This window comes from Lepidochelys kempii, chromosome 2, assembly GCF_965140285.1.
Source record: "Lepidochelys kempii isolate rLepKem1 chromosome 2, rLepKem1.hap1, whole genome shotgun sequence".
In the NCBI taxonomy this organism is placed as follows: Eukaryota; Metazoa; Chordata; order Testudines; family Cheloniidae; genus Lepidochelys; species Lepidochelys kempii.
Window position 1 is genome coordinate 59,623,180 of NC_136381.1, and position 25,100 is coordinate 59,648,279.

The 25,100-nt window shown below is 44.6% G+C and overlaps 1 protein-coding gene across 1 annotated transcript in view; it reads left to right on the top strand.

Annotated features, from left to right (window-relative positions):
• SLCO5A1 (solute carrier organic anion transporter family member 5A1) overlaps positions 1-23,898 on the top strand; it is a 114,387-nt gene extending 90,489 nt beyond the window's left edge. The window contains exons 7-10 of the mRNA XM_073329395.2: positions 5,126-5,285; positions 8,714-8,955; positions 19,057-19,121; positions 22,876-23,898. Coding sequence (XP_073185496.1) covers positions 5,126-5,285; positions 8,714-8,955; positions 19,057-19,121; positions 22,876-23,333 — 925 coding nt within the window. The 3' untranslated portion in view covers positions 23,334-23,898. The remainder of the gene's footprint in view (positions 1-5,125; positions 5,286-8,713; positions 8,956-19,056; positions 19,122-22,875) is intronic.
• The last annotated feature ends 1,202 nt before the right edge of the window (positions 23,899-25,100 follow it).

A 25,100-nucleotide genomic window follows, 5' to 3' on the forward strand; every position in this document is an offset into this window, starting at 1 on the left:
TGCTTATGTTTTGTTAAACTGGTTTACTGATTTGTGCATATAAATACAACATAGCAATGCAAATCAAGCAGTTTAGACAATAATTAGAGCTGGCCAGGATACTGTCTTTCCCTGACACACAAAATATGTGAACTTTTGCAAAAAAAAACTTTTCACCCTGAATTGTGACAAAAGGTCAAAAATTCAAAATTTTTGATGGGAGGCAGAAACTGAAAAAAAAATTCTGTTTCAGGAGAGCTGAAGTGGAATTTTTTCAGCTTGCTCCCTGGGCTGCCCAGGGAGTCAAAGAGCACAGAGAGCCAGCTGTCTGAGGAGCGCAGCAGCCTGGAGACCCTGGGAGTCCCTAGTTCCACAGCAGTGTGGGCAGGTGGGCTGGCAGGAAACCAGGCAGGTTTCTTGCAGAAACCTGTGCAGTTCCCATGGAATGTTTCGATTTTGATGAATGGGCATTTTCCAGTGGAAAAATGCTGAGTCAGAACATTTCTGTCCAGCTCTATATATAACTGCATGACTTATGCAGACAAAAACATACATAAATAAATACCATTTGTGTGTTGCAATCAGTGTCTTGGCACCCAAACTTGGAAGGTGCTTTGGAAAATAGGACCCTTCCTTTCTCCTGGTTATCTCCTTAGCTTGAATCACTGTGGTGTCGCTTGAAATCTGGAAAGATAGTACATTAAATAAACACCTGAGATTGTCGGGATGTTAACCTGTCAGCTAGTTATGAAATACTTCAAGACTAATTATTGGTTCTTGTAGTGTAGTGGTAATTCCACTTATAGTCCTGGCTCAAATCAGGAAGTTCAGAGCCTTGTCTACTTTTAACTTTTTTTGAACCTCCAAATATTTTGCGTTTTGTTTGAGTTTTGAGCAGTGGTTCACATCAGTTCTTGTTTTACCCCAAGAGCCTGCTGAAACAAAGATTTCACAAAAAATAATAAAGTTTTCAGCTTTCTAGTATAATACAGTTAAGGCAAGTTTGAGCTGATAGCAGAAAGGCAGGAAAGCAACAGATCTGCTACCAGTCACAACTTTTTAATTATATACTCAAACTCTAGCTTGTATCTAAAACTGTACCGTGTCTTTTTGGGGCACAGGAAATAGATTTCTGATAAAAACTTCTAAATAGACCATGAAGTGTGAAGATAGGAGCTGAGTTTGTGAAAGTCAGTACCTGGGATCCCTAAGCAAATAAGTATTTAAGCTGTACTATGTAATACTATATTGTCTGCAAAAATGCACCTCGTACAGCAAGGCAGAGGTATTCAGAAAAAAAAATCATTATATGTAAAAAATAAACCTTGCAAGATTAATCCATTAAGCTGCAATCATGCCCCTTATGCCACAGAAAGTGTCGTGACAGGCACAGTAACTGTATATACATGAGGATTGCAATCTGAGTGTCTCTGTGTAAGTGCAGGTGTCTGGGACAGCATTATCCCTCACACTATACTTATATCACAGATCTGGAGGCAGGCTGCAGAGCAAACCTGTTAGGAGCCTCTCCTCAACTTGCAGCAGTCTGAGGGCCTGAATACTGTTGTGCTCCAAAGATCTCTGTCATATATAGCCCAGAGTCATTGCACCCTACATTCCTAATGGTTGTGGATTTCATAGATGTTGGCTTTGGAAGGATTAGGTTTTTATTGGTAAATGTCAATTTCACCCCTCCCCCCACACACACTCCAATGAAAAAACTCTTTTTGTCGATAATAATAGAAAATTACAGATCGTCAAAGCAAGAAAAAAGCTACTTGAGAACTTACTAGAGTCAAAATCCAGTGATTTACACTTTTAAATTAGGCTTGTTACAAATGGTTTAACAGATGAATAGTAAAAGCAAGTATGATTTGTTGATTTAAGTATATTTCCTTTGTATATTTTGACATGCAGTGTCGACATTTTGTGTTTTAATGGTTTATAAAGCTTTCACTTTTTGAATATCAATGTCTACTGTCATTAAATAATTGTCTGACCTTCCCTCCCAATAATTCCCCACAATTGTGAAAATTTAAAAAGATAAAAATTTAAAAAACACTTAAAACTCATACTTTTGTGCACCTGTGAAAATTGAAATAAATAAAAATCTCAAATAATGCTTAAAATAAAGGTCAATATTAGCCATCAAAATTACATATAAAAATTGATTTCTGCCAAGCCTCCATATACCTCATGAAAGATAACCAATAGAGTACATCAAGCTGAGTGACACCAACTGCCATACGATAGACATCCTTAGTGATAGTAATAAGCCATCAGCAATATTTTAGGCAGACCCCATTTCGGTAATAAACTCTTTATGAAAAAAGTAAATTTGTTGACGTAGCTTTCATTTGTCCTTCTACCCCACCTTCCACTCCCTTGCTCTCTGCTCATGCCACCCTTTGCACTCCGTGTTTACTTACCACACTGGGCCTCCATGCCCCATAGAGGGACAGACCTTCTGCCCCTGACCGCCTGAACTACACTAGTTCTCCTGCCACTGGGTCCACTGTGGGAAGGGGAGGAGACTCCTCTTAGTGCCTTGGCCAAAAAGCCAATAATCTATAAGCTGTGTTATATATGAGCAAAATGAAATAAGTTTCTGTTGGCTTAAACAGCTCTCAGTATTGCAGAGCCAGATGAAATTTACAGATCCAATACAGAAAATCACAGGAAGCAATAAACCAATGTCTTTCTATGCTGCTTCCTCTGTTCCTCCACTTATTAAATGAATTAAGCAATATGGAAACAGAGTGCAAAGCCCAGAAAGTGCAATAGAAATACAGATGTAAATATAATCTGCTCCATTAAAAAGCCGGTCACCATCGTAAATGGGCTGTATACTCAGATCAGGAAATAACAGTTGTATCTCATTTACTGTCGTGAGGTAACTACTGATAAATGAGATACTCTTAATGGCGATCCCAGGTATTCATTAGAATTTGTAAATGATTTCACTTTGGTCATGACAAGCCCCTTTTGTGTTTGTATTTCATGAACATTAATGCAGTCAAGTGCTAGTACTAGAAAGAATGCTAATAGGAAGCAAATTTCAAAGTAGCATGCATGAGAATTTGCGAAAACTAAATTTCAGATTTGCACATGGGAGTATTCATGCGAGAGGTTCTTACTGCCTGATCCAAGAAACAAGGCTATGTGACTTATTTCACCAATCACAACTAACCAACACAGTTCAAATAATGACTATCAAATACTGGAAGAGTAGGCTTCACAATCAGCCCAAAGATTTAAACAAAATATACACATGAAATTAATTAAGTCTTTCCAAATAAATCTGTCTAGCAAAAAAATTAAATCATTATATCTTATACTTTCTCATTAATAAGGAAGAGCAGGGTAAGCATCTATTCCTTTTATCGTCTGTGATAGCTCTTCCAAGAGGTGTCTAATTTAAATTAATATGCAAAGGCTTTTTATGATAGACTCTTTTTTTTAAACTTTGTTTCTCTATACTCACTGTTTATAATCCTATTTCCACCTTTGTTTTCATTCAGTGATTTCTGGTACTCATCTCTGAAAGCTAGTCCCATTTTGTAATTTCTTCATATCACACACCATGCCCTCATCTTACATTACACACGTGTTGTTGACACACTTGCAGTACCTCATAATGCAAAATAACATATTGTTGCATTGACTGATGACCTTCTCTTGGCAACCGATGAAGAACAGCTGTTCATGTTGATATTATTAGATCTCCCAGCTGCTTTCATTCCAGTCAGTGAGGAAGTGTTGACATGACTGCAGTCTGTGCTGGGAGTGGACAGGGCCCCTCTTCAGTGGCTTTGTGCCTTTGTTGCTGAGAGCTCCCAAAGGATAGTGTTGAGCCCATGATCTTCTACCTGGAGGGTTCTAACAGGCTATGACAATGTTCTACTCTGGTTTTCCTTCCTAAAGCAGTTATAACTAGATGTGAGTTGAAGCAGTTTTCAATATGCTGGTGACACCCAGCTTTATAACTATATCTTGCCCAATGCAGAATGTGGCCAAGTGTCTTTCCCAGTGTCTGGGTGAGAATGAGACATGGATGACTGAGTCTCTGTCTGGATAAGACTGAGGTGATTATGGTGGTTGGGGGAGCAACTGGATGAGTTGAAGGAGGCTGTATCAGCCCCCACTCCGATCAAAGGTATTTGGCCATCAATTTTAACCACAGTTGACATTTTGATGAGTTCTACATTTAAATAATCCAACAGCAGCATTGACTTGGACTGCTTTTTCTGTCTCCATCTGGCTGAAAGGCTGTGACCTTTCCTTTCGGATGTGGGCTGTGCTATTGCAGTCTGCTTCTCGATCATCTCTAGAATGGGCTGCAACAGTGGACTCTAGTGGGACTACACCTTAAATCGATTCGGACACTGAAGCTGCTGCACTGTGGGATAGCTTGCTTGTTCAGTGTCGTCTCCTGCAACGAGCACGTGATGCCAGTGCTCTGGGATCTGCTGGCTGCCTGTTGGCTTCAGGGTGGAATTTGAGGTGTTGGTTCTGACATTTTAAGATCTAAATGGCCTATCAGAGATTGTCTCTCTCCCTGTGCCATTCTGCTGCAGCCGAGATTGGCTGGCGCTTCTGTGGCAGATGAGAAATGTTGCTGCTGGCACAATGCTCCCCGTGTGTGTCTCAGTTCTGGCATTCACCCCCCTCACCTAAAACAATCTGTTGACCTTAAGGGCACACAGCAAAGTCCTTTGTTTGAGAGAGGTTTTAGGGAGGGCTCAGGCAGTTGAGGCTTTTTTGGGAACGGGCAGGGTTGGGAGATTAAGATTTCTATGGTATACTGGGGTTCTGATCTAGGACTGGGGCTCATATGTACTACTGCAGTACAAAATAGAAATAATCATCATGGTTTCTGACTGGTGGGCGGTACCTGGAAGGAGATGTGCTCTTTCAGTTTTGTTATGATTTTTGCATTGCAGTTTTCAGTTAAAGTCACTGATGCCTAGAGACCAGGATGAGCATGCTTTTATGTTACTCACATCCAAATAAATAACTAGAGTCCATGCAACCTTTTTAATACTAAAAATCACTAAATAACCACAGGAGAGATGAAAGGGGGAGTTTCTCTGCACGTACTTGTTTAACATGCTGTTCTAATGTCATCTATTTTTCCTCTCCTCAGTCCTACACTCACTATGGCACACAGAAATCTGACAGGTAGCTGTAATGTCAACTGTGGATGCAAAATTCATGAGTACGAGCCCGTCTGTGGATCAGATGGAATAACATACTTCAATCCATGTTTGGCTGGCTGCATCAATGGTGGAAATCATAGCATAGGGGTGAGTGTATAACAAACCCATCCAAAATGATGTAAATTTATACTGTGGGGCCAAAGATCAGCAGATCTCAGCTGGAGTGGATGGGTACAGAAAGGATGAGTGTACCAGCTCCAAGGTATGCTTCTTCCTAGCTTCAGAGAATCTTATTCACAAGTGCCCTGTGTGCATGAATTTCTCCATGTTTCAAGATGGCAGGAACACCAGCTGTCCATAAGATCATCCCAGCCTTTGGCAGTATGGGAATTTTGAGCGTAAGTTAACACTAACTATATCGACATTAACTTACACCGAGTGAACCACCTCCAACCAAAGGGATGATTTGGAAATGACGATGGGACCATGGCACTTATAGGAATTGTACTCCACTATAGCAAGGTGGCAGGGAGGCTGGGTTTGCAGCACAAGCACGGAGTGTTTTCATTGATGGCCTGGACCTCTGCTCATGTCCTACGTTCGCTGGGTTGTAGAGGCTGAACGCTTCTTTGGGGGTTGCCTGGTTAAAGCTTGAAAAATACAAAGGAAACTTGGTGACTGGAAACTTAGTTTCTGGGCCAGTGCACAGGAAAATTGGTGAGAGTAGCATCTGTCCCTGTTGTCAACAGAATACTTTGGGCTGCCAAAAAAACAAAGCTTTGGAATTCATTCGGTATAACACACAGAAAACAATGTAAGACCAAACATTTTTATAAAATATTGTCTTCTATAAAGTATTGTCTATTAAAATGGAATAAAGACAAAAGAGAGGAAATCGTGTGAAACAATGTTGCCTTGCTTTCAGCATCTAGAAACCACATTCATTACATGTCACACTCTTGCCTTACAAACTTGTGCCCAGTCAGTGGAACATGAGAACTGTCAGTCCTAGGACAATAATTTGATATTTTGTTTTGACAGAACAGTTCTAAATTTGAAGGTCCGTATAATCAGTGTAGTGCAGATAAAATTGAAAGCTTCCTTTTACAAGATATTGGGGGGCTGGGAACAATTTTGTGGTAACCAACTGCTATAGGCAGGATTCACAATAGCCACTACATGTGTAGTTAACTTTAAGCACATTCTTAAGACCCATTGGTTTCAGTAGGTCTTAAGTATATGGTTAAGTGCTTTGCTGAATAGAGTTCATAGTTCTGACCTTTGCTGCTTTTCACATATTATTAAAATAGACCTATTAATTCACTTAATCATGAGGAACTTTGAGAATGCTTACCTCTCACCATGAATTTCAAATGGGTTAAGCAACCTATTAACTGCAATAAATGATACTAAGAAAATGTTCATTATCTGTATCATAATGAATACACACAAGGGGGCCAAATTAAGGTTATACAGGCATCCTTAATTCTGGCATTTCCTAACTTTTGATTGCTTTATTTTGCAATCTTAACAATATTCTTTTAACATGGGTGTGTGTAAAATTCCCTCTGTTTTTGAAAAAAGTTATTCCATCCTTCCGTAGTGACACCCACATGGATCATCAGCAGAGCTGAAAACTTTAGATTCATCAAAAAGACCTCTGTCTTTCAGAGATGACTCGTGCCTCCTGATACTAGGGGGGAACAATGTAAAGGGGAGAGGCATGTGACTGCCCCACATATTGCCTCTGGGAGGAACCTTCCTGCCCCACCTCCTGAATCAGAGCAGCCAATCCCACCAGCTCCTGAAGGGTTAGGGCCACAGGAGTGGGACACATGTGACTCTGAGCCGGCTGGGGTTGGTCCCAGCCAGGAAGACTCACAGCACCAATGTATCCCCAGAGATGCCTTTGCAGGCACCTCAGCATGGGAGGGGTATGGACAATGTCCCTACCTCCAGCTGAGCAGAGGGACCCTACTTCTAGCGCCTTCCCCAGCGACCCCCCCCTCTGCCCTACATCTGGCCCGGGGCCGCCACACTCTTCTTGCCAGAATTACCTGCTGGGGGGCACTGTGTCCTCCTCCCGTTGTGCCTCCCCCCAGTACATTTTCAGCTTGCTCAGCCCGGGTGGGGAGCAGAGTGGGTGGTATGGAGTCACTTTGCACGCCAGCTGATTGTGGCCACTCCTCTGTGCAGCACAGCAATTGCCTGAGAGAGAGCCCAGCTGGGGGTGGCAGCAGCCTATCCCCTCAGCTCCCTGCCCAGGCCTGGCTACCCGGGTACAAAGGCCGAGCTAGCCGGGGCGTCCCCATCCTCTGCACAGTCCAGGCTCTGGAAGGGAATGTGTTCCAGTGGGGAGACTTCTGCCCATTCCCCCACAAACTTGACCTCATCTGCTCCATCTCCTCCAATCTGTCTCTGACCTTTCACTTTTCTGCTGCTGGCTCCTTGACCCAGCCCCATTCTCCTTGCCACATAATACCCTTTTCCTCTCCTCAGGCTTTTCATCTCATCCCGGTCTCCTTGCCCAGCCAGTCTTATTTCCCCTCTCCCTCCTCTGCTTCACCCTGTGCTCGCTCCCCATCCTAATCTCCCTCCTCAGTCTTCCTCCTCCCTGTCTCTTTGCTGCAATCTACCCCTCCCTGGCTCCTTGTCCAAGTCTTTTTTTCACATACACTCCCTGTACTCCCCAGCTTCTTGTCAGATATGGTTCCACCCTCCCATGCCCCCCCCCCGGTTCCTAGTCCCAGTCTCCAACCTCCTCCCGCTCAGCATTCAGTTTCAATATCCTTTTTCATTTCCCTGACCAGCTCCCAGTCCCAGACTCTCTGCTTTCATTTCCAGTGCCTGGCCCCAGCCCGAAGTAGCCAGAGCAGCCATGACAGGAAAAGCCCAGCTTCACCTCTGTAGTCCTGGGCTGGAGACTGCTCAGTTGCTGTATGGGGAAGGCATGTGTGTAATCTGGTCAAGGAAGCTGTGAGGGGATGCAGCATGCTCAGTGAAGATGTACTCTTCGGAGATTTTTCAACTGTGATTTTGAACTGCAAACTGCGATTTTTCAAAGCCTTATCACTTGGTGAGACGAGGGCAGATTTTTACAGGGAGGCCAGAAGACACACCCCTCACACAAAGGCCACATCCCTGCCAAATTTCAAATCCCGTCTTCAAAAGCATGGGGGCATTAGAACTGTTCAGAGAAAAGATCACAGGAAAGTTTAATGTGGGCAACACATATTTTTCCCTAGCCTCATTCTCAGAAACGGCTGAACCATTTTGGCTGAGAGGTGCCAAAAAATCCAGCCTGAAGCAGACAGTATGGAAAGTTTCAGTACAAAGGGTTAAAGTTTGGCAATGTTATAAGTGACTGATGGGAAGTGTCAAGCAAACTTAATAATAGGAACATTATCTCCAACCCTGCCTAAAACTAGGATAATCTCTTATGCACAGAATTCCTTTTTAAGTGGTAGTTTTTCACTACAGAGGTTAAAACATCTATGTGGTAAATATTGCACCTTGTCTTGGTTGAAGGGGCAAAAATTGCAATATTTTATGTTTCTCCTCTTTGCTTTTCTTAGGTAAGAAATTATACTGAATGTGCCTGTGTCCAAAGCCGCCAAGTTATCACTCCACCCACTGTGGGACAGCGCGGTCAGCTTAGGGTGGTTATTGTCAAAACATACCTGAATGAGAATGGCTATGCTGTTTCCGGGAAGTGTGATCGGACCTGCAGTACACTTATCCCATTCCTTATATTTCTGTTCATAGTTACCCTTATAACAGCATGTGCCCAGCCGTCGGCAATCATAGTGACACTCAGGTAAGAATCTAGCTGTATACCTATCTAGATACATATATTATACGTATCGTTAGTGTTTGTATCACGTAAGAGAGACTGTTGGCCAGATCCACAGCAGGTGTAAAGCAGTGCAACTCTATTGAAGTCAATGGAACTATGTCTATTTACACTTGTTAAGAATTTGATCCCTTATTTATAGCCATAACTAGAGCCCTACCAAATTCACGATCCATTTTGGACAATTTCATGATCATAGGACTTGTAAAAGATTCAGTGTCACGGTTTCAGAGACACACATCTGAAATGTTACGTGTTGTAACTTTGGGGGTCCTGACCCAAAATGGGGTGGTGGGAGGTTGCAAAGCTGTTGTAGGGAGGGCATGGGATTGCCACCCTTACTTCGGCGCTGCTGCTGGCAGCTCTAAAGCCAGCGCCGCGGCTAGTAGCACAGAAGTGAGGTCACTGGGTATGGGGGGGTCGTTACTTGTGGTGGGGAGGGGCAGAGCCGGCCTCACCCATGGCAACCGCCCAGGGCCCCGGGGTCAGAGTGTGCCGTGGACCGTTCCCCCTGCCAGCCAGCTCAAAGTCCCTTTAATGCCTGAGCTGGGGAAAGGCAGGACTGAGACGCTCCAACCAAGGACTCCTACCAGGGTCTAGCTGATAGTCCCCATGGGGCTGGGGAGTGATGGGACTTCCTCCAGGCTGCTCCCGGTCTGACCCAGCCTGGGAGCAGCCCGTGCAGCGGAAGAGAAAGTCCTGTTCCTTCCTAGCCTGGCCAGGACTAGCAGCTGGAGCCTGGCACATGGTTGGAGCCCCTGGCTAGGGCACTCCCATCTCTGCTCTTCCCCACGGGAGGTGGCTATAATAGGCCAGGGGAGGTTAAGCATCCCCTAACCCAGCCTGTGGCCCCACCCTCGCTCCTCCTATCCCCTGAAGCCAGCAGGGGCTGAGCTCAGGCCGGCGGCCTGGAACTCGGGGCTTGGCCAGCTGGTGGCTCGGGCCAGCCAGCGGCTTGGGGCAGGTCAGGCCAGTACTCGGGCTGGCCGGTGGCCTGGGGTTTCAGCCCAGGACTTGGAGCACCCAGTGTGGCTGGGGCAGGCCTTCTGGCATCCCTGAGCTCAGGGCGACGGGGGCAGGTGGGCTGGCTCTCAGGGCAGTTTGGCTGGGGCTCCTCTGGCTGTAGTGGGTGGGTAGAGGGGCCTTGGGGCTCTGGTGGGTGAGGGGGGTGGAAGGGGTGGGGGTAGGGGCAGGGCCTCAGGTGGAAGGGGTGGGGCTGGGAGGGGGCTAGTCTCCCCAAAACGGGTTCATATACCACTCATGCCCCTACCCTACAATAGCTAGATATCATGGCGGGGGGTGGGGGGAAGGATCAGTTTTTATGGTCTGTGGTGCATTTTTCGTGGCTGTGAATTGGATAGGGTGCTACCCATAAAATGATGATGTATATACTTTGTGAGACAAGAAATGTCCAGCAGACACAGCGCAAAGAGAGAAATGTAAAAAAACCCACAACCTCAAACCCAAACTGGTTAGATTTTCAGGTCTGGAACAGGAAAAACTCTTAATATTTGGCTCATCTAGATGTCAGCCCAGAATGGATATTGTTCAAAATATCAAGAGGGGCTTGTACTCATCTATTTGTCTATTAATTTCTTGAAACTTTTAACTCAGCCCTATATTATACCTTTTCCTGGGTCTTCCTTCCACCCCCCCAAGAGCTTTGAATGGTATCAAGTAATTATTGTCTTGACTAAAAGAATGTATATTTAAAATTAAAAAGCGAAGCCTACTTCTCACTGGGATGCAGGTCACTTGCTAGGATCATCTGGCTATATCTCAGTTAATCAGTTCCCTGCCATTTCAGGGGACTCGGGCATTGGTGCATCTCAGTCTCTGCATGTGGTACACATAGTTTAGTATCCCAAGAGCTGTAATTGTTTGGTCTAATTCTGGTTGTTGGGCTTATTATGGGGTTGGCTGGGTGACACTTAGGGGCCTGTGGTATACAGGAAGTCAGACTCCATAGATGATCTGGTGATCCCTTCTGGCCTTAAACTCTATGAGAAACCACGATATGGTCTTATATTAACACAATTGAACAGACATAGAGTTGCTAGACCAATATTTCAGTTTTAGAAACAGTGAAGAGGGAGAAGTTGAAAGAACTCAATTTTTTTTAGCATGTTTTGCAAAGCGCATGCCGACTTTCAACAGATACTAGGGACAGAAAGAATTAGGAATTTATGTTAAATACAGTGAGGGTAAATGTAGTGTCAGGTCTGGTGCTATATTATCAGTATGTGTTAACAGAATAATTTTAATTTCAGCCACTAGGAGTAAGTATTTAGAAACTGTTCAAAGTTACAGTCCAGCTAAATTTACACACGTACATGGGGGCTTCCATGAGACGTCATCAATGGGGTGAAGAACGTGGGAAAATAAAAGGAAGCTGCCCTATGACTATATTCCTCTTCTTCTCTCATCCCAAACATGAAATGTTAGAAACCAAAGCCTAAATTAAGTCTCTCATATTTACAGTTTAATCTCAGGCTTCTCATTGATAAGGCCCTCTGTTAAGCACCCAAAGGTTTACTTTCCTAACTGTACAAGCTTTTTGGGTCTTCAGAGTTTAGAAGCTTGCCAGAAGAAGCTGTCTTGTCAGATATCTAGTTGGACCAGAACTAATGGTAGAATGGAATCTCTTGCAGTATTTTCTTGGGTTCTCATAGGAACTTAGATGTGCGGACATGAAATCAATTAAAATAATAATTTAAAAAAGTTAATCAAAGCAGTCTTTTTCAGACATCAGAATGTTTCGCTGTAGTGTCAGAATACCAAGATGAACTTCGGAGCTTTTTTATTTCACTCAAACCAGTCTTCCCCACCCCTATTGTGACTATAGTTCCTCTACATGGACTTAAATGGAGGCACAACTTACCACCGTGCTGGCAAGATGACTCAGTAACTTGAGGACCCCTGATCTATTGCCCTATTGAGTCAGTATAAGGAGGTCTGGTAGCATTGCCCATCATTAAGATTACATCACTTATTACCCACTGTTCCCATTACTCTGTCCTCACTGAGCATGCTCCATCCCCTTACAGCTGTTATGTGTGACTGGACTTCTCCGTACACCATCTCCACAGACTGACTGAATGTGCTCCCCTCAGCACAGTCCTATGGGGCAAAGCCAGACTTTCCGTATAAAGACCGCTCATAGTTCCTCTGGGCCAAGGTGGGCTGGTCATTGGCACTAAGAGAAGGGATCCTGTTTCTTCTATGCACTCAGTGACAACCTCCTCACACTCCCTGGTACTCATACAGCACGGAGAAAGAAGCTGTTTGACTCAAATGCAGAGGGAACAAGAGTTGGAACAGGAGAATTGGATGGGGAGAGTAAATTTGGACAAGGAGACTTGGGAGGGGAGACTGAGACTAGGTGCTGATGGGGAAAGGGGCGGAGAGGGAAACTGAGACTGTGAGATGGGGGAGGCAAAGACTTGGCTTGGTAGATGGTGGAGGAGAAAGGTGGGCTGTCTGGGTAAAGAAACTAGGATTGGGAGCTGGGAAGGGAAATGACGGGAGACTGGCAAGGAGTTGGAGAAGAGACTGCGACTGGCTGGGTAAGTAGACAGAAACTGGGAAGGCGTGGGATCTGGAGAAGGAGATGAGGGAAGGGAGACCTGATGGGGAGCCAGGGATGGGGGAAGAACTGAGGCTGGATGGGCAAAGGGGCTGAAATTCTGAGCCAATTGGGGAACAGAGGTGTGGGGGGGGGCGCAATGACTGGAGGTGAGGGGGAGATACACAGATTGAGGGATGAGGGAAATGGGGGCTGATTGGTCAAGGAGACTAGGAATAAGGAGCTGGGGGTGTGGTGGGGACTGGGAATAGCCAGGCAAGCATAGTGAGGAGAAGGAGCTGAGGTTGAATGGGGGATAGTTGGACAAGGACACTGCGGCCAAGCAGTTGTGGGTTTGGGATGGGGAATGTTTGGGAAAGGAGCATCGGCGCAGGATATGGGGAAAGATTGGGGCTGATTATTTAGAAGGGTGAGACTAGGACTTGCTGGGCAAGGAGCCTGGGACTTGGATGAGAAGCAGGAGGTGGAGACTAGGAATGGCTAGGTGAGAAGTATAGGGAACTGGGGTGGGGCAGAGACACAACTGTGACAGGAGAGTAAAGGTCAAGCTTGGGGGATTGGGCAGAAGAGTCTGTGCCGTCTAAATCACATTTAGAATGGAACCCAGGATTCTTGAGTCACATCATTCCTCTGCTATGAGCAAAGAGCTGTGAAACCCACCGGCAATGTGTTCTAGCCTCCTCTTGTGCTGGGCCACATAGGAGGACAACCTACTACTGCTATCAGTTACTCCATGAGCTCAAGTGGCAGAGTCTATGTGGTGGATTTAGCAGTTATGATCCTCCTGATGAGACGTATGGTACCACGTGATGGAATTTCTGTATTTTGAGCTTGCTTTTTAAAAACCTAGGAAAGCACATGCCTGCTTTCTCTCTCACACACGCAGCATGTTAAAAGAACATTATTAAGTTGCAAACTTAAAAATTAGCAAATGCCAGAATTAAAGTTGTCTGTATAAGCTTAATTCACCACCTTCCGTGTGTGTTGCAACACAGACTTTTATTACACGATCACATGCTGCTTCTGCCACAGGCTTGAGTACACTCTACCTGTAGGTGTGAGTGTACATGGACCGGAACTGGGCTTCACAGTTGCAGAGCGACCTCCGGCCCCCCCACCCAATCCAGCTTTTTCCTTCTCGAGTGATCAGGAGGTTTACGGAGACATGCAGCCAGAACGTCACTAAAAGATTCTGGAGGAGCTGGAAGAGAGGCTGGGCTGACGCATAGGGAAGTGAATGAGCCAGGCGACTGCAGGAAGAGGAAAGGATGGTTAAGGCAACTGAATGCATCCTTGGAAATGGGAGTGTCTCCCTGGCTCTGCCACAGCGTTCCTGGCTGATGCTAGTATTGCCGAGCTCCCAGGATCAAAGTCAGCACCCTGGCCCGCAGCAGATCAAAATTGATGTGTTGGACCCCCCCGCCCCCAATTCATGTGTTTTCTTAAAAGAATGATTATACTGTGTTTTCATCTTTCATATGATTTTTGCTCTCACCTGCCCATCCCCCCAACCTGTGTACGACAGTTAATGTTGCCCATTCTCCCCAGTTTGTTGGGTACGGTGATTTTGGCTTCTGCTGCAGGAGATAGGACGTCTGCCCAGTAATGAGTTCTGCTGCCTTCCAGCCATCCACATCCCATGAGTTCATGCCCTCCGCCCCCAACCTCTCAATTCTGATCCCCCCTTCAGTGCACCCTCCCCCCGTCCACTTCTGCTTCTCCTGGGGTTCTTCACCCACCTCTCCCAGGTCTGGGGGTGGTGGTAAGGGTCCCTCGCCTTCGTCGATGCTGGGAGTCAGTTGCAAGGGCTCATCCTCCCCTTTTGTCCCTTCCCAGGCTGGGTGTTGCAGGGAGGGGGAAGGCAAAGATGCATCATCCTGTCCCTGTTGCTCATAGGAGCGAACCCGCCCAGAGCTTCTGGGCTCTTCAGCTCCCTGCGCCTCTCCTGGTTGCTGTGGGGTGTTGGAGCAGGAGAGAGAGCTCTGCTTAGTCTGTCCTAGGTTATTCTGTCCTAGGAAGTGGGGTGGGCAGCCAATCAGAAGGCTCAGATGCACTAAAAGGCTGGAGCAGCTTTTGTCATCACCAGACGGGCTCTAGCCCCAGCCAAAAACTTGACACGTGTGAACAGATGATTGGCGTTGGCAACACTGAAGTCACTTATGCCAAACTTCTTAGAGATCACAGTATTCTTGTCAGCAAGTTAAGGAAGTATGGGCTGGATGAATGCACTATAAGGTGGGTAGAAAGCTGGCTAGATTGTCGGGCTCAATGGGTAGTGATCAATGGCTCCATGTCTAGTTGGCAGCCGGTATCAAGTGGAGTACCCCAAGGGTCGGTCCTGGGGCCGGTTTTGTTCAATATCTTCATAAATGATCTGGAGGATGGTGTGGATTGCACTCTCAGCAAATTTGCGGATGATACTAAACTGGGAGGAGTGGTAGATAGGCTGGAGGGGAGGGATAGGATACAGAAGGACCTAGACAAATTGGAGGATTGGGCCAAAAGAAATCTGATGAGGTTCAATAAGGATAAGTGCAGGGTCCTGCACTTAGGACGGAAGAACCCAATGCACAGCTACAGACTAGGGACCGAATGGCGAGGCAGCAGTTCTGCGGAAAAGGACCTAGGGGTGACAGTGGACGAGAAGCTGATATGAGTCAGCAGTGTGCCCTTGTTGCCAAGAAGGCCAATGGCATTTTGGGATGTATAAGTAGGGGCATAGTGAGCAGATCGAGGGACGTGATCGTTCCCCTCTATTCGACATTGGTGAGGCCTCATCTGGAGTACTGTGTCCAGTTTTGGGCCCCACACTTCAAGAAGGATGTGGATAAATTGGAGAGAGTCCAGCGAAGGGCAACAAAAATGATTAGGGGACTGGAACACATGAGTTATGAGGAGAGGCTGAGGGAGCTGGGATTGTTTAGCCTGCAGAAGAGAAGAATGAGGGGGGATTTGATAGCTGCTTTCAACTACCTGAAAGGGGGTTCCAAAGAGGATGGCTCTAGACTGTTCTCAATAATAGCAGATGACAGAACGAGGAGTAATGGTCTCAAGTTGCAGTGGGGGAGGTTTAGATTGGATATTAGGAAAAACTTTTTCACTAAGAGGGTGGTGAAACACTGGAATGCGTTACCTAGGGAGAATCTAGTATCTACCTAGTAGAATCTACCTAGTAGAATCTCCTTCCTTAGAGGTTTTTAAGGTCAGGCTTGACAAAGCCCTGGCTGGGATGATTTAACTGGGAATTGGTCCTGCTTCGAGCAGGGGGTTGGACTAGATGACCTTCTGGGGTCCCTTCCAACCCTGATATTCTATGATTCTAGATAGCCACTAAAGGCCAAAATCACAAAGGAACTTAGGCACCTAGCTCCCACTGTTGGATTTAGGCACCACTGACAGTCGCAAAATCCCTGCTCAGCTGCTGCCTAACTCTGGAGGTGACTAAATTCCTTAAGTGTTTAAGTTTTCACTGTTAAAGTTCTCTAGGACCTAAGTTTCTGCCACTGGGCATGTGTACGGCTGCCTCAGGCAGGCCCCAGGGCCTGGCCCATGTCTAAGACCCAGCGGGACTCTCAAACTAGGCATGGACCCCACTATTTTGCCTGCAGAATGAAATCCAATAGGTGTGCTTTGAGCACAGCTAACTCCATGCAATGCGTTGCAGGGGGCAGTGGCCTCCCTTACAACTGTTAGCCCAGTGCTAGTGCACTCCCCTTTCTTCCTGATTAGGAGAAGGGATTTGAACAGGGGTCTCCCACCTGTCAGGTGAGTACCCTCACCCATAGGCTGTGGGATAGTCTGATGGGGTGCTCTCTGTGTTCCCTGTGGAAACTGTGCCGAGGTGCATAATTAACTATCCCTTGGGCTAGAGAGAGAGAATGACTCTATGGTCCCCTGGGGAGGACACATACCGGAGAGGTAGGAGACGGCTGTTCAAGGCGTTTTACCTCATCAGGGTGAAAGCGGAATAGACCTTGGGTCAGCCACATCCCAGGAAAGTGCCTTAACCACCGGGATAAAGCTCATTACGGAGGGTGCCTCCTACCCTCCCACCCCACCTTTGGGTGGAGTTAGGTGTGTGCTGCTGCCTTTCTTACAAGAAATGGTGCTTAACCAGAGGTGCCTTACTCCAGGATCGGCTTCATGGCTGTGAATCTCAAGCAGAGATAGGTGCAGGGGCACCAGAACAGGGGGGCAGGGGGCCATGGCCCTCCTATTTTTGATAGTGGATGGGCCTGGCCCTCTCCTCTTCCCCCAGGGTGTCTTCCCTCCACCCCACCGAGTCAGGCCGAAAGCTGTGAGTAGCCCAGGCCCCTCCACCTGCCCTGGATATGGGGGTGGGGGGAACCTAAGAGTAGTCCCTGGCTTATGTCCCCACCCTCAAGGGCCCCTGCCCACAGCAGATGGAGGGCCCGTGGCTCCCCGCAGCTGGCCAGAGCTGGGTCCGGGGGTAAGAGCTGCACGGGCAACTGAGGGGAGCCACGGACCCTCCACCTGCCCTGGGCAGGGGCCTGGGGCTATGGGCTGGGGGCTGCTCTCACCTCCCCTGGCAGGTGTAGGAGCCCTCACTCCCACGTCCCACTCTCGCTTCGAGCTTGGCTGGGGGTTGGGCTTGGGGGGGAAGAAGAGGGGCAGGGGTGTGGCCAAGGGGGGGATTCTGCCCCCCCCCACTTTTGGGAAGGCTCTGCTGCCCTTGTGTAGGTGCCTCTTTCCAGCCTGGAATTAGGCACTTAAAGCCCTTTGAGGGGCAGGGCTCAGGACCCCTTTGCTTGGTATCTCTTAACCAGCTCCCCACTTGGCAGAGTGGCTTTTGTGAATACCATTCTTGGGCGCTCTCTTGCTCACACTGTCATTGTATGGGTAGCGTGAGTGCCTACTCAGGGTTATGAAGTGCACTGAGAGGTCAGCTGCCTAAGAGTTACAATGCTCTGCATTACAACACCTCAGTGCCCTTAGTTAATAGAGGCCTAATTGTGCGTTCTACATTTTTTGACTCCCTGATTTGAGACCCTGGGGTCTGATCTGCAGAAATGCTGAGCACTCAGATCTGCAGCTGAAATCAGTGGGAGCTGTGCTTTGACCATATGACGTGCAATAAGCACTCTGAAAAATCAGGCCCGAGGAGTATGGGCCTCAAAAATAGTGGCTACTTTTCACCTGTGATGGCTCGGCTCCCCATTTGTAAAATGGGGCTAATACCTGCTCATCTCATTGCGATGAATGCCATAGAAAGGCCATGGGGAAATGAACAATTCAGTTTTCAGAGCAAGGTTTGAATAGTGTGCAGTAAATATGCTATGGTGGGGGCACACATTGACTAACAAAGAGAAAACAGAACATTGCAGAGCTCTCTTTAAGGGAGCACTATGGATCCTGTGCAATGAAGGACGCTTGGGGCCTGTGGAATAAAAAGAGTATGTGACTGTAACCCTCTCAAGAGAATGTCAGGGTTAGATTTCCCTGCACTTTGTCCGTCTGGGGATTGACGGTCTGCTCAGGCAGTCAAAGGGGACCGCTCTGGTGGCAGCAGCTGAGTTTAGTGTGTGCTGAAAGGACTCAGTGGCAGCGGGCCTCATGTTAGCAGTGCACGTTCATTTGTAGATACTAAATTTAACAAAACTCCAGTTTTAAAACTGGCCCTGGTGTGGGACGGTAAAACAGTTATGTAATTAAAGACTGTGTCATAATGCATATGAACAAAACAGCCCAATTTAGATTAGAAAAGGGTAACTTAATTCTGGCATTTCCTAAATTTTTGGAGCTTGTCTTTGCAACCTTAGTGTTCTTTTGAGAGAGAGAGAGAGAGAGAGAGAGAGAGAGTGCAGGCGCACACACAAAATATGTCGTAAACGTGTGCTTAAAATGGGCTGTTATTTAACCTAAGTGTCAGACTATGTGAAGACTTGGCTAATTGTCCTAATTTATCGTATTTCAAAATATTTAAACAGTCTAGAGGGAAATTTTGTGGTTTACTGTAATTATATATAAATGGTGCCACAAAGACCTGATCCTGTTCCCACTGAAGCCAAAGGGAAACCTCCGCTTGACTTCAGGGGGGTTGGATTAGGGCCTTGGTAAATCTGTCGTATGCTTCTACTGATATGTTTTCTGACCTAGCTCAGATGTGCACTCACTGAGAGAAGTTCCATCGATTAGATTATCTGGGAAGTATTACCAGAAACCATGAGCAACTGTAGAATTGTGTTACAGACCTTTCTAACAGCTATGGGCTAAATTCTGCAGTCCTTACTCAAGCAAGACTCCCGTTCAAGTTTATGAGATTTTTTGCTTGGCTAAGGCCAGCACAGTTTGGCTCCTTGTTACTAACACTAGGTTTTATCCTCATTACCAAGTAAACTGAGGAAATTTCAGCGGGGGTTTATTACAGCTGGAGAAGACCAGGACAGTACAGCCAAAACAGTCTAAAAAGATTATTTGTTGAGACTGTGTCTTCAGAAGATACTCTCTTTTCCTGCTAGGTCTGTGGAAGATGGTGAGCGGCCTTTTGCACTAGGAATGCAATTTGTTTTATTACGAACTCTTGGTAAGTCCTATAACAAATGTAAGCACTGATAGCTCCCTGAACAACACCATTTGCAAAATCCTCACAAAATTCTCCAGAAACAAATATTCTGTAAAACAGGGAAATTCCACCAGTGAATAGCAGTAGGAGCCAAAAATCACCATTGAACCTAGCAACTTTTTTTTTTACACTACATTGGTTTATACAAACCACATGGTACTGAATTGGCCAACCAGCACCATGGAGACAGACACCTACATTGACAGAAAATAAACACCTGGATTTTGCACCATTCTTTAGCAATAGTTTTCTACCAGCAGTTTTAAGCTCCCATTCCTTCAACACTTCCCTAAAGTAGCAGTTGCAACAGATTATAGCGGATATCTTTTTAATTGGGAATTTCCGTTGGAATTTCAACAGCTCCCTTTGTTCAGCAGCCTTTTCTTTGTGTTACTTTGTTGCTAGCCTTTCCTAGATAATTTTATTCGCTAAATGGTGCAGCTGGTTGAAACCTTTTTTACATGAAAAGTAAAAATCTATGCAAAAGTTTTCACAGAAATGTCAGTTAATTTTTGAATGGTAAACATGTTTTGAAAAATGATTTTTCGTTGAAAATCTGGAAGAATTCCATACACGGAAAATTGGGGGGAAAAGCAAAACTTTTTGTTTATTTTGAATCCCCCCTCCTTTCCTACCAAAGAAAATACCATTTTCTAGCCTGTTCTACCAAATAATTTCCAGTATCAGCTCTTGGAGAATTCTCACTGGGACCCAGGGTGAATGGCTTCATTTTCTGCTCCCTCTGCCGCTGCTTCCTTTGCAGCAAAACGTTTGCAAAACGTTTCAGGCAAAAACAGGAATTAATATTGGTTACTGCTGCACCAGTTCCATATTCCTTATTTGTCTGTTGCATTCTTTACACATGATGACTCCGTATTTACCACTAGAGCTGAATAGAAAATAGTTTTCCCCTCCCCCAAGACTTTTAGAGGTTTTGAAAACTTTACCATCCTGAATCAGGTCAAACTGTTAAAATCTTGTACATTTTCATAAACCAAAAATCTCCCCCAAAATTTGGATCAGGTCAGTGAAAATGTTGTGTTTAGATTTTGACTTACTCACATTTTATTTCTGATAGATTAACTTACATTTCAAAACAAAAAGTCATTTCAAACTGAAAAATGAAACTTTTTGTTTTGAAACTATCAAGCCAGGTTGTTTTGACAATTTCAAAACATTTGTGAAATGGGAAATTTGTTGAAAGTGACCCTTTATTTAATACAGGATGTTTTGGTTTTGATGAATCAGCTTTTCCCAATGAAAAACATACTGTCAAAAACATTCCTGGACACCTCTATTTACCACATTAAGAACCACAACCCCATTTTCTGCATTGGCCATAGGGTTGCCAATTTTGGTTGGATGTATGCTAGGAGATTTCATCACATGACATAAGCTTTAATTAAAGATTAATCTTTAAGTTTTGGTGACTCCAGGCCAACCCTAATGAGCCACCCCAGCAGTGGAAGCCTGTGATTTCATCTGTTCTTCCATCCTGAACAGCTGTCTATGAATATCAAACAAGGCAGCTCACCCTATAGACCCAGTCCAGATTTTAATATTTTTCCTAAATGGAATTTGTCATGAGATTTTTTTTTGAAACTGGTATTTTTGTTTTCTTCAGATGCTAGATTACCCTTCTAGAAACCAGTTCTCTGCTTTCTAAGACAAGACATGTTTGTATTTTAGTGACTAATTCCTAATTAGTCTTCTTCAAAGCAGAAACCAAGCTTGTTAGGTTATTATTTACACAAAGATATTCCTATCAAGCTTCTGAAGTAGTCAGATCTTGCCTGTCCAAAGCACTTTAGGTGTTCAAATACTGCCAGTAATGATTATTTATAATGAAGAATGAGAGGAGAAGGCTGGTTCGTTCCATCTAATAACTAACCAGGAAATTTTGTTTGAAGAGGATTGTTATGACTTGTTACAAAATGTGAATCACGTTTCTAGGACAAAGAATGAGTACTTAAACTGAGCCAACTGCACTGGTAGCAGCCTGGTGAAATTGAAGCCTGTTTGCATGGAAGAGAATCTCTCTTCAAAGGGACAGTTCGAAAATAATAGTTCTGTTCTCTGTCATTTTTCATAAGGGCAGCTACTTGTGTTTCATGCTTTAATATTTTGCTCAGTTCTACTGGGTAATTCCTGTAAGGACTTACTGCTTTCACATCGTTCACGGGTTTCCTAAAAAATGCTATTTGCATGGTTAGGGGTCAAATGTAATTTTGGGAAGATCAGTGGGCCAGTCTTCCAGTTGTTACAATTTAGAGAATCTAGAGGAGCAAAGTCATACCAACATTTCCTGGCCATACCTCTGCTAGGCTGTGGCATGGCATACCCTTGTTTGCATGCAGGAACCAAAAAGCTTCTATAAGACATCATTCACACTATTGATGTGAATGTTATGTGTCAGGTTCTCAAATAAAAACATTTAGGAGCCCAAGCAGAATAGAAGGTCATAAATAGTCTCTCCCCCTAGGAGGCAAAGAGCCTCACACATTTGTGAAGAAATTGCTAGCAGGAAAGTATTCAGACTAATACAATTATTATTTTTTATTGGGTGAGTGCCATTGTGTTTCAGCTGAATAAAATGAAACATGGTCCCTCTCTCAAAGGCTGAAGGGCCTGATCCAGTATCCATCAAAGTCAGTGGAGCCATTGACTTCGATAGGAGCTGGATTGAGGTGTCACCGTCTAACAAAAGAAACTTATGGTAGACAACCATTAAGTGCAGGAGCACTGGCTAACCATGTGATGGAGATGCCGTGGTGAAGATGGTAACATCTGCATAGTGAAAATATATTTTTTAAAATATTGGGCTCCATATTGTATCACTAGAAGTGGGACGTGGAGGCTAACTGATGGGCCTTGTGGGGAAAAAAATTATTCCATCATGATATTCAGTGGCCATGACTGAAGAGCCATGTAAAAGTAGAGTATGGCTGCACTGCAACGTCCCCCCCCGCCCCCCCAATGGCAGCAAGTCTCAAAGCTCAGGTCAACTAACCCGGGCTCATGGGGCAACAGGGTTAAAATAGCAGTGTAGACATTCCCATTCAGATTGGAGTCTGGACTCCGAGGTACAAGCCCCCTCACCGGGTTTCCAAGCCAGAGCAGGGATGTCTACACTGCTATTTTTAGCCCTATAATATGAATCTCATGAGCCCAAGTAAGTTGACCCAGTGACTCCGAGATTCACGGGCACATGTTTTTTTTTTTTTTTTGCAGCGTAGATGCACCTTGACTGGTATTGGCCATTGTCCTTCCTTACTGTCCCCTTGCCACCCCTTTGTCTAAAAATACTCCCTGATCCTACAGACAAATAGGGCACATTTAGCTTTACACGTGTGAGTAGTCTTATTGAACTCAGTAGGACTACTCACACAGGTGAGGATCAGTCGGGCCTCAGGCTCTGATTCTGGACCTCTCCTAAGCATGTGCTCAAGTCCCATTGACATCAGTGGGACTTGCAGTTAGCATTTTCACACATGCTTAATAGGGATGCTTTTCTGAATTAGGGCCTTAGTTTGTAAGTTCCTTAGGTGCAGTGACAGTGTTTCATTGCTTTAGGAAGTGCCTACCATAATTTTGGATGGTATTAAAATAATAATAATTAGAACAACATAAAACTGGGCTATTGCATTGTACCTAGTTGCTTAAAGTTTTCTAAACACTCACCACTAAATATTATGTTTTGTTACTATTATTACAGCTTACATTCCTACTCCAATTTATTTTGGGGCTGTTATTGACACCACGTGCATGCTTTGGCAACAGGATTGTGGTGTGCAAGGATCTTGTTGGGAATACGATGTAACTTCATTTCGCTTCGTTTACTTTGGATTGGCAGCTGGTCTCAAATTTGTGGGATTCTTTTTTATTTTTCTGGCCTGGTATTCCGTTAAATATAAAGAAGATCAGCTACAGAGGCAAAGATGGAGGGCCTCACCTGTAAACACAGTGAGCGAGATGGTTGGCAATGCTGGACCTCAACAAAACTATGCACGGACTCGATCCTGCCCTACTTTCAGTGCTCAGGGGGAGCACGCTGAAGACGTCTGTCTGGCACAAGGAATGAATTACATAGCCCAGACATATCCTGGCCCCTTTTCAGAAGCAATAAATTCCACAACTGAAAATGCATTGGAAGAAGTCACTGCTGAAATATAGACCCCCAGGCTTGAAAATGTAAAATTCAGTTTTGTTGGTTGATTTAAATATGGCGCCTTGTGAAACACCCGTGCCTTCTTTTTTAATCTACATGTCACACGATAAACCAACAAAATTTAAAGCAAACATCAATAGCATACTTGAGGGCTGGATACCTCAAAATGACCCAAGTTCTTATTTCTCCCTTCCAGATAATGGAGTTTTAAAAATTTGTGTTTGTAATTACTTCGGGTGTGTCCATTAAATGTTCCTGCTCTGATCTAGTGTCAAAATAAGGGTGAGGTATTCTAAATGGCAGAAATCAATAGAAGGGTGACAGAAATGCGTATCATTGATGCCAAGACTTTAAGAAAATGTTTAAAGGGATCATCAATTTTGCATCCCCGAATCATGGTTCATAAAGATGAGTAATTACTGTGAGTTCTGCTACAAAGCACAAGTGAGCGTGTCTAAACTATGCAATTTGGCTGGATAATTGTTGATGCAGCATGTTAATTTTGCTTTCAAAGTCTTTAATCCAGCTGAACTTGAATGGGGCTATTTTAAGACAGATATAAGATTTAAAAATGGACATAACTGTTTGAAGTACTGTTGATAACATTTTAAGCCATAGAAAAGTTATATAGCAGGTAAAGTTTTCAAATTCTAAGACATCATATCCTTATCCTATTAAAATGTACGTTTATTTTAATTTGATAGGATGTAATATTATTCAGTCTAGTACACAGGGTATGAAAGTATAACTCAGTGTGAAAAACTACAGTATTAATTTGTAATAACATTAAGACATGATAATCATACCCATAGATTAGAGACTATAACAAGTAGATGCATATTTCTGTAACTACCTATGCAGTTATCTGCTATAGGTGGCTATTACTAACTTCAAATCCATGCTTTTCTCAGAAAACACAGTATCCAGGTTTAGTTTGCCAGGAACTGCTTGGCTGTCCTTAGGAAATGCTTGGCTATCTTTTGCAAATGCATGCAGATCTTTTTAAACAAATTGTTCTGGTTTTCCACTAAGTGAAAATACCCAGAGAGTTTGGATAGCTGCATTTTGGGACTGCACTGCTACCATTCCGCACAGACCTCAAACTGAATGCAAAGGGGAATTTGCTCCACATCTGCCCCCACCCCCATCTTCATTTAAACTCTCTGTGAGGTATGGGGGAAATGAAGAGTCAGCTGACCCCTTCCAACGGAAGATTTAGGCACAGAAGGCACCTCCATTCCAGGACCCACACGGCATGTTCTGGCATTTGATTATTCAAAACATTTTAATGAGTTTTCCCACTAGATTGAATATTCGAGAGACTGTTTCTTTTTTATCTGCTTCCTGTACTAATTCCTCATCCACAGTCTTAAACTGAGGGCATTACAACTGGCTGTTGCTGACATTTAGTGATATGTAAGGTGGAAGGTTGTGATAAGAAGCCAGAGTTGTATTCTACTTGCAGGTGCATGTCTCAGAGCATTTGGGAATAGAGGAGGGGATCTTGTCTTTTGTGAAATTTGGTTGGTGAGAAGCACGCGAGTAGAAGCTATGATACATACAGTAGAAAGAATTATTTCTAAATAGATATAAACAATTTTGATGAGGGTTCAGGAATTTCAGAGGAATTTTTTTTAAAGTTACAACTAGAACAAATTGACTAAGTCAGAGAGGACCAAATCCTGTTTCAATTAAGGGTAATGGCAAAATCTCCATGGGCTTCAGTAGTCTCAGGATTTGGTCTGTAGAGTATAGATTTTCCTCTCTTGCCA